The following is a 9,140-nucleotide window of genomic DNA, read 5'->3' as shown; positions in this document are numbered from 1 at the left end:
CAGTAGCAGAAGCAGCAGTAGTTGGAGGCGCTCCCGCTCTCTGTTGTAGCATTTGCGCCTGCAGCGGCAGCGGCTGCTGCTGCTGCTGCTGCTGCTGCTGAGATTGCAAGGGACGCAACTCATAGCTCAACGGCAGGCCCATAGAAAAATGAGCATCCCGTGCTGCTGCAGACGGGGTTGAAGGTGCAGCAGCAGCAGCAGCAGCAGCTGCTGCTGCTGCTGCTGATGCGGCAGTTGCTGCAGGGGCGGTCCCCCCAGCAGCAGGCAAAGCCTGATCCGCTGGCTTGTCCTCCATTCTTGATAAATAGTTGTTGTTGTTGTTGTTGCTGCTGCTGCTGCTTCCGCTGCTGCTGCTGCTTCCGCTGCTGCTGCTGCTGCGCAGCCGCAAGTGACCCTGTGAGCCGCACTGCGCGCACAGCCTTTACTGGCGTTTCTATTTTTCCTTTTTTGTTTAATTTTGAAAGAAACTAGTCAATTACTTCGGGAAAAGAAGATATTCAATCGAAAGAGTGTCTCAAACGCCGCAGACAGCAGCGCCGCCAGCAGCACGCGGACCACTGGTCACCAGAGTCTGCTTCGGGGCTGGAATGTTTGCTCTTTTTGCTGCAGTAATTAATTTAAAATAACAATAATCATTAATTAATTGATTAATTAATTAATTAAATGTAATTAATGAACTCAAGTGAGCTTATTGGCAAAAGAGCAGCAAAGAAGGAGACTCCTGGACCTGCCTATACACCCCGCGGGCCCGCCCCGCCCAGCTTTCCGCCCAAAGGCTCATTTCGACTTTTTGTTGAAATATTTTTAATTTAAATATTTTAAAATAAAATTAAATTAAAAATTTAGTTTTATATTAATATTTTAGTTGAATTAGAGCAGTTTTATGTGCTGCACGCACAGGAGTCAGCGGTGTGCACTTGCAGCTTTTCTGCTTTTGCGTGGTGATGAAGAATTTGCTGCTGCAGCAGACTAAGAGGTTAAGCAGCAGCAGCAATAAGAGCCGTCACTGCGGCAGCAGCAGCACCCGAGCTGCAGCTTCTGCAGCAGCAGCAGCAATAGGAGCTTCAAGAGTACCTGCAGCAACAGCAGCTGCAGCAGCAGCTGCAGTAGCAGCTGCAGCATCCATATACTGCTGCTCCTACTGCTACTACAATTACTCCTGCAGCTGCTGCTACTAGCACTACTACTTCTGCTGCTGCTGCTGCTGCTGCTTCTGGAGCTGCCAGGTGTAAAGATAGAACGAACAAAAGTAAAATGGCATTGAATTAAAATGCCACTTTCGAACTTGGAGAGAGAAAAGCAGTTAGCAGATAATAAAAGAATAAAAAGGAAATTAAAAATGAATTAATTCAAACAAAGCACTATTAAAAAGAAACAAAAAAGCACATTAACAGTGTCTTCTCTCTGTCTCCTTTTTTATTTTAACTTCTCCACTTCGAACAAGAAGCCATCAAATGCATTTTTAAATTTTGTTTATGTCTTAGAGAAAAAAAGGAAAAAACAAAAGCATGCAAAAAGTATCTTTTATTCGGCATATTATTTAAAGTGACATTTGGGTTATTTCATTTCTTAAAATGTTTTGTTATTTCATTCATTTCCTGGCTGAGGTGGACATACATCGGAAAACCAAAAAGGCAAAAAATCCGAAAAGCTGAAGTGCGCTGAGGTGTACGTACACCCGAGTTGCGCGTGCATTTTTGCGGGTTTTGTGGTGTATGTACACCTCCGAATAAACACCAAAGTGTTGCAAATTAGAGTTCAAATGCTGCACTATTTTATGCTTTAGAGAGTCTCTAAAAGGATACTTGAAACGATCAATTAAATCAATTAAACCTTTTTTGCATGCTACATGCACTGCGGTTTGTTTGTTGGCCACAAAGCCCCAAAAGCCGCGGCAAAGAAAGCGCATTTCTCGCAGCTTTTAATGGAAATAAAAAACAATAAATAATAAAAAACAATAGAGAATAAAAAGACAAAAGAAAGGACTAAAAGTCCTGTGGAACTCGCTCAGCAATCGCCATTTCCATTTTGGGCATTTTGCAAGAATTACACTTCACTTTCAAGTGTCTGTACACCCGAAGCAAGGTGTCTACTCTGTAATTGGCGAAGAGGAATATTTAAATTCAAATATTTTCTTCTTTTGATTATAAGAGACAACATAGAAAATAAAATATATTTAAAATGTTTGGATCAGGGCCTAAAATGCCCTTTTGCAAAAGGGCCGGTGTAATTTCAAGAAAAGTCCAAAGGCACTTCAGCGGGGTCCAGCGGTGGTTTTTGCTCTTCTTTTCGCTTTTTTCGAAATATTTAAATTAATTGATTTAATTAATTAAAAATTTATAAATTTAATCAAATAAAAATAATTAATTCGGCTTTTTCGAGCCACTTGCTCGATTTTTCCTCTTCTGTGTCCTGCTGCCGCCACGAGGCTGCGGGGCCCCACAGTAGCTAGCTCGTGTTGGGGTCGTTTTTCTCTGTTTGAAAAGCATTAAATGAAATCAAATAAATACAAATAAATAAATTTGAATTCAATTTAATTAATTTCTCCGTTCTGCGCGCGCAGATACACCGGGAGCCTCTGCGCCGACTCCGGCGTGGAGGTGTATGTACACCTGGGAGGTGTATGTACACCTGGCGAGCTGTACGTACACCTGGGGGCCTCCGCTCCACCCCAAAGCCATTTCAACTCCAAATTTTTCCGTTTTTCTTCCAAAAGCATGCAGGGCATCTCAAGTCTTCTCCCGCTACCCTCTGGGGCTGAGCCTGGCCTCTGTTTGGCGCTAAGTCCCCCGCTGTGGGGGCGCCCCTGCGTTGTTGCCCGTGAGGGTCACCTGGGGGGCCCCTCAGGGGGCCCCCCAGAGGCTCGTGGGGCCCCGGGGGGCCCCCGGGTCCCCTGCAAAGCCTGCGGGGAACCCCCCTGCATCTGCGAAGTGCAGCAGCAGCTGCTGCAGGCCCTTGCTGCTGCAGCAGCAACAGGAAAGCTGCATGCACTACTGCTGGAAATGCCTTTTTACGAACAGTTTGGCCCCAAGGGCTTCAAGGTGCGCTAATGGGGCTTTGGGGCTGCATGCGAATGCATGCGTGCGTGCATGCATACATACATGCAGGTATAAATGCATGCATGAGGTGTCTGTACACCCGAGAGAGCGTGGAGTGTACAGGCAGGTGGCAGCGGGTCTGGGGTGTACAGGCAGCAAAGTGGGTTCTGTGGAAGCTGGTGACTTAATTTTTTTTAGTTTTCGAATTAAATTATTTTTAAATTAATTTAATTGTTTGAATTTAATTAGTTTTCTTTTCTTTCTGCCCCAGTTGCTAGAAAACATCGCCCAAGCTGCCCACCCGCTGCCCCTCGTCCTCGACGCCAAAAGGGGGGATATTTCAAACACAGCAAAGGCTTATGCCCAGGCCCTTTTTGGCGTTTTGGGGGTAAATAAAAAGCAAATAAATAATTAATTCATTATTTAGTTTATTTGTTTTGGTTATTTAATTTAATATTTTAATTAATTAATTAGTTAATTAATTAATTATTTAATTATTTAATTATTTAATTAATTAATTAAATACAACTAACCAGGTTATCATTTAATTCATCATTTAATTCATCATTCAATTCATCGGTTGGTCATAAAAATGTGAATTTTAGATAAAGAAATAATTTTAATTTCTTTTCACTTCTTTCTTTCCTTAAAACTTCCTTAATTTAATGCATTTCAATGGACCATCTCCTGTCATTTTATTTGTTCTACTTTATTTTATTTTATTTATTTTATTAAATTTTTTTTTAGGCTGCTGCTGCTACTGTGAGCTGCTACATGGGAAGAGACTCAATAATTCCTTTTCTGTCTTTCAACAAAAATGTTTTCGTTTTCGTCGAGTGTCTTCCTGCTGCTGCTGCAGCAGCAGCAGGACTTGCTGCTCTCAAGGGCTTTAAGCCCCCTGCTGCTGCTGCTGCTGTTCCTGCTGCTGCTGCTACTGCTCCTGTGGCCGCGGCTGCTGAGACGGGTCAAGGAGCAGCAGCAGCTGCTGCGAAAACAGAAGCAGCAGCAGCAGCAGCAGCAGCAGCAGCAGCTCCAGAAGAAGCAGCAGCAGCAGATCCCACAGCAGCAGCAGCAGCAGCAGCAGCAGCAGCAACGCCTGTGGCTATGTATGAACATGTCGCTGAGCTTTGCAGCGAACTGTCGGCAGCAGAAGGTAGGACGGCAAAAATACATTTATTTAATTAAATTTAATTTAATTCAATTTAATTCAATTTAATTCAATTTAATTCAATTTATGAAAACTGAAAATTAAAAAGAATTAAAACAAAGAGAAATAACAGTAACTTAAAAGAATGAAAGCGAATTAAACCGCCACAAATGCAGAAGGCACTTAAAAAAAACAAAATAAAAAATAAAACAGAACACAATGAAATAAAATAAAACCAAATAAATAAAGCCAAATAGAGAAAAAAACATAAAATGAACATGAAATAAAATAAAATAATGAGACGCAATAGAACAAAACGAAATGAAATAAATCGGGCAAAATAAGTTAAATAAATAAATAAAATTAAATTAAAAAATAGATAAAACCAAATAAAATAAAATAAAACAAATAAGCAAGGTTTGCGCTGCAGGAGAAAAAGGGCAAATTGGAATATCTCTTTCAATTGAAAACAAAAGAGAACTTTTTGTATTCTTGAATTTTCAAAAAAAATTTAAAAATCTTTTTTTTCTAATTCATTTTAATTCCAATTTGCAACTTCTTCAAGAAATCAAGGACCCCACAGGTAAATTTATTTTTTATTTGTATTATTATTCGTTTATTTATTGTTTATTCTTTACACTTTTAAGTTTTCTTTTTATTTGTTTCAGTTTCTTTTGAATGTCTTCTTCGATTCTCTTCAAAACTGTTTTTAATTCATTTTATTTTCTTTTTCAATTATCTTTCAAATTATGTTTTTTAATTATCTTTCTATAATTATATTTTGTATTTATTTATTTATTTCTGTTTACAATCATCATTTCATAATTATCTTTGGAGGCTTTTTTATTATTTAATTTCCAATTTTTTCCTTTTCGAAGTTTTTTAAAAGTGTCTTTTTGATTTATTCTTGGAATGATTCAAAACAAAACAAAAGGGAATTGAAACAATTAAAAATAATTAAAAAAACTAATTTAAAAATGAAAAGAATTAAAAATAAAAAGAGTTTAAAAGAAGAAAAAATAAAAATTTGTTTTTGTTCTGTTGCAGTTTTTCAAAGAGTCCTTATCAGCGTCAAGCCCGCGCGTCTGAGCGTAAGTGAATTTTCTTTATTTTTATTTTATTTTTATTTTTGGAATTAAGAGAATATTCTTTTTGCAATTAAAGTCTTTTCTTGTTCAAATGGTATTCTCCTGGCCTTTCAAATGATGTTCCTTTTGCTTTTCAAAAATCACAAAAGAACTAATTAAAAGCTAAAGCTCTTCAGCAGCAGCAGCAGCAGTAGCAGCAACAGCAGCAGCAGCAAGTCCGTACTTTTGATTGTCCCCTTTCTAACTTTCTTCTTTGAATTGTCTCCTCTTAATTGTCTTTTTTATTCCTCTTTTATTATCCCATTTAAAACATTTTTTTATTTTTCTATTTTTGATTTTTATTTTCTATTTTTAATTTCTATTTTCACTTTTCTATTTTTATTTTTCTACTTTTAAAATGATTGTCGTTGGGCGTTTGGAAAGAAAAAGAGAAAAGAGCCAGTTTGATTTGTTCTTTCTTATTTTATTTTATTTATTTATGTTTATTTATTTATTTATTTTTATTTATTTATTTTAATTCATTTATTTGTTTTTATTATTTAATTTTATTTTTTATTTCGCAGGAGGCTCGAAAATGTGTAGAAGAGAGTTTCGCCCAACTGGCTCAAGTCTGCCCCCGCCTAAACCCTAAACCCTAAACCCTAGGTCCCCGTTTGAGGGTTTAGGGCTTAGGGTTTGGGCTGGCGAAGCCGCGGCTTTTGCCGAGCCTAAACCCTAAACCCTAGGCCACTCTCCGCACCTCGGGCTCCGCGCCCAGAGCCTAAGGTTTACTAGGGTTTAGGGTTTAGGGTTTAGGGTTTGAGCCCTCGTTGTCGTTTTCTTGTCTCCTTGCGAGCCTTTGGACTTCAAATAGTTCGGCGAGAGCTTTTGAGGGTTTATCTGAACAAAATAAAAATAAATAAAATAAAATAAAGTAAAATAAATAAATGAGATAAATAAAATAAAATAAAATAAACAAACAAATAAATAAATAAATAGAAGGAAATTAAATCGAAAATGAAAAGAATTCATAATAGGGAAACAAAGAAAATGGCGTTTTTAATTTTTCGATTTTTTTGAACTTTTTTTGATTTATTGAAATCAAATAAATTTCAATTCTTTTATTTCTTCCATTTTATTTCTTTAGGGTTTGGGACACAAACCCTAAACCCTAAACCCTAGTCCAACAGAGCAGTTATAATAATAGTTTTCCTTGTTTATTTGTTTTTATTGTATTTTTCTCTCTTATATTATTATTATTATCATTATTCTTTTATTATAATTTTATTATTATTATTATTATTATTATTATTATTATTATTATTATTATTGTCTTACAGACATAGGCAGCAGCAGCAGCCGTTGCTGCTGTTGCTGCAGCAGCAGCAGCAACGTAGGCGTTGAATTCCTTGATTTGCTGCTGATTATATTTTCCTTGTTTTTGCCACTCAGCGCCAATTGTGGAAAGAATAAAAATAAAAAGAAGATAGAAAAGGCTCTGCAGCAGCAGCCAAGCAGCAGCAGCAGCAAGCAGCAGCGCAGACTGCTGCAGCAGCAGCGCCTCCCGCTGCAGCAAACCCCAAGCAGCAGCAGCAAAAGCCCCCAGCAGCAGCGTCAAGTCGATTAAAGAGACAGCTAAAAGAAAGCCCCGATTGTCTCTTCCCCGTTTGCTGCTGAGGGCGCTGAGCTGCGCTGCTGCAACTGCTGCCAGCAGCAGCAGCAGCAGCAGCCACTGCAGCAGCAGCCGCCGCTGCTGCTGCTGCGCCTTCGCAGCAGCAGCAGCAGCAGCAACTTCCCGACGACGTGCTGCTGCAGCACGAGGACTTGCTGCTGCTTCCTCCTCCAGCTGCTTCAGCCAAATCCGCTGCTCCCCAGATTCGGGGCTTCCCTCTGCGGGTTCCATAATGAAAGACATCTCCAAACCCTAAACCCTAAACCCTAAACCCTCGCGGCTGCGGCGCGGTGTGCAGGGGCTCCCGCCGCTCGCTGCGGGCTACAGAAACCCCAATTTAGGGTTTAAAAAGTGTAAATGAAATGGCAACTGCAAGGGGATTTAATTTGAAGTTCAAAAGAAAGAAAACTTGCGAAAGAAGCTGCGGGCTTTGCTGCTGCGGCCTGCGGGCTAGCTGGGGTCCGGGGCGGCGCGGGCTGCGGGCGAGTTCACTTGGCCGAAAAAATAAATTAAATGGATTTAATTAATCATAATTTGTTTTCAATTTGCAAAACTAAACAAACAGAGACACAAGCCTGCAGCAAACGCAGGAGCAGCAGCAGCAGCAGCAGCAGCAGCAGCACACTCGATTCATGGCCAGAGCGCCGCCGCGGCCACGGGCTGGCAAGCCACTTATTTTTTGGCTTTTCTCTGTCAATTTTTTAATTTAAAAAACATTTTAAAACTTCCATTTTTCAATTTAATTCAATTTAAACTCCTTTTTTCCTTTTTAACTCACGGTTTAGCCGGCGAACTGCAGCGCCGACTCGAGGTCACCGCGAGCGCCGCGCAGCCGTAGCCAACTTGTCGGCAGCAGCAGCAGCAGCAGCAGGAGCTCGTAAACCCCATTTAAAGCCACAAAAAAAAGAAAGATAAAAATATTAATTGTTTGCTTTTCAAAAAATAACATTTAATCTTTTTAATTCGCCGTTTTCCGACTGGTTTAGCTGCGCGCAGCCTTCTGCGTCGGGTGTACAGACAGCTCACGGCGCCACCGCCAAGACACCTGACCACTCAGCAGCAAATCATTTAATTAAAACCTCATTATTTATTTATTCTTTTAGTCCATTTTTCTTTTTAAAAAGGAAGCGCTGGCGAGGCTTGCTGCCTCGCGCTACTTTTTCCTTTTTAACCGCGCTGTTCTCTATGTTGCAGCAGCAGCAGGAGCAGCAGCAGCAGCTGCAGCAGCAGCGCTTAAAGCAACACAGAAAAGATAAAAGCAGCAGCAGCAGAAGCAACAGCAGCAGCAGCAGGGCTGCTGCTTCTTTATCGCGAACAAATGCAGAAAGAGCTCCTTTGTCCTTTCCTTTCGCTTTGTTAATTTCAGCTTTTTAGTGCTGCAGAGGCAGCAACAGCAGCAACAGCAGCAGCAGGAGCAGCAGCGGCAGCAGCAGCAGCAGGAGCAGCAGCAGGCTTGAAGGAGCATGTGCAGGCTAGAGCCACAGGCAGAAACAAACAAAATTAAAAATAATAAAGAAACTCTTCTTCTATCAAAAAATAAAATCAAATTCGAAAAACGAGAAAAGGAAAAACAAATAAAGACGGTTGAGGCCGCCTCTGCTGCGCTCACGAAGCAGCAGCAGCGGCAGCAGCAGCAACAGCAGCAGCCGCTGGAAGGACAGGAGCAGCGGCTGCAGCTGGAGCAGCCAGAGCAGCAGCTCGAGCAGCGGCAGCAGCTGCAGTCCGAGCAGGTGCAGCAGCAAGAACTGCCGCTGCTGCTGCAGCAACAGAAGGAAGAACAGGATGAGCTGCTGCTGCTTCAGCAGCACGAGGAAGAGGAGCAGCAGCTGCTGCGGGAGCCGCAGCTGCTCAGGCTGCTGCAGCAGGGGCAGCAGCAGCATCCTCCATGCAGCGGTAGCAGCAGCAGCAACAGCAGCAAAGATTCTAAGGAAGCAGCAGCAGCAGCTGCTGCTGCCGAAGCAGCAGGAGAGAAAGAGGGTATTTTGGAGTTGTGCGTCAAGTCTATTTTATTTTTAAAGGAATAAAAAAATTAAAAATAATTAAAATTAATTTATTTTTTATTTTAATTATTTGTTATTTTGCTTTTTTATTTTTTATTAACTGCAGGCCCTCTGTCTGCTCGCTGCTGGCTCACAGCCCTTTCTCAAGGATATCTGCTGCTGCTGCTGCTGCTGCTGCTACTCCGGACCTCTGCAGCAAATGCGCTGCTGCTGCTG

General features: G+C 41.0%; 2 protein-coding genes across 2 annotated transcripts; both read left to right on the top strand.

Annotated features, from left to right (window-relative positions):
• Window positions 1-2,717: 2,717 nt before the first annotated feature.
• On the top strand, window positions 2,718-7,157 carry ETH_00026255 (Orotidine-5'-monophosphate decarboxylase and orotate phosphoribosyltransferase, related; the record flags this gene model as incomplete). Its single annotated transcript, XM_013375979.1, has 5 exons — window positions 2,718-3,041; window positions 3,310-3,426; window positions 3,786-4,191; window positions 5,233-5,276; window positions 7,026-7,157. 5 exons carry the CDS (start codon window positions 2,718-2,720, stop codon window positions 7,155-7,157), a joined length of 1,023 nt encoding a protein of 340 aa, XP_013231433.1.
• A 1,230-nt stretch (window positions 7,158-8,387) lies between these two features.
• ETH_00026250 (uncharacterized protein) lies at window positions 8,388-8,948 on the top strand (the record flags this gene model as incomplete). Its single annotated transcript, XM_013375978.1, has 1 exon — window positions 8,388-8,948. The coding sequence occupies one exon, from the start codon at window positions 8,388-8,390 to the stop codon at window positions 8,946-8,948; it is 561 nt and encodes a 186-aa protein (XP_013231432.1).
• Window positions 8,949-9,140: the final 192 nt, after the last annotated feature.

This window comes from Eimeria tenella, genomic scaffold (genome assembly GCF_000499545.2).
Source record: "Eimeria tenella Houghton genomic scaffold, Eth_scaff305, whole genome shotgun sequence".
NCBI lineage: Eukaryota > Apicomplexa > Conoidasida > Eucoccidiorida > Eimeriidae > Eimeria > Eimeria tenella.
The sequence above is the reverse complement of the archived record's forward strand: the minus strand, read 5'-3'. Positions and strand labels throughout refer to the sequence as shown.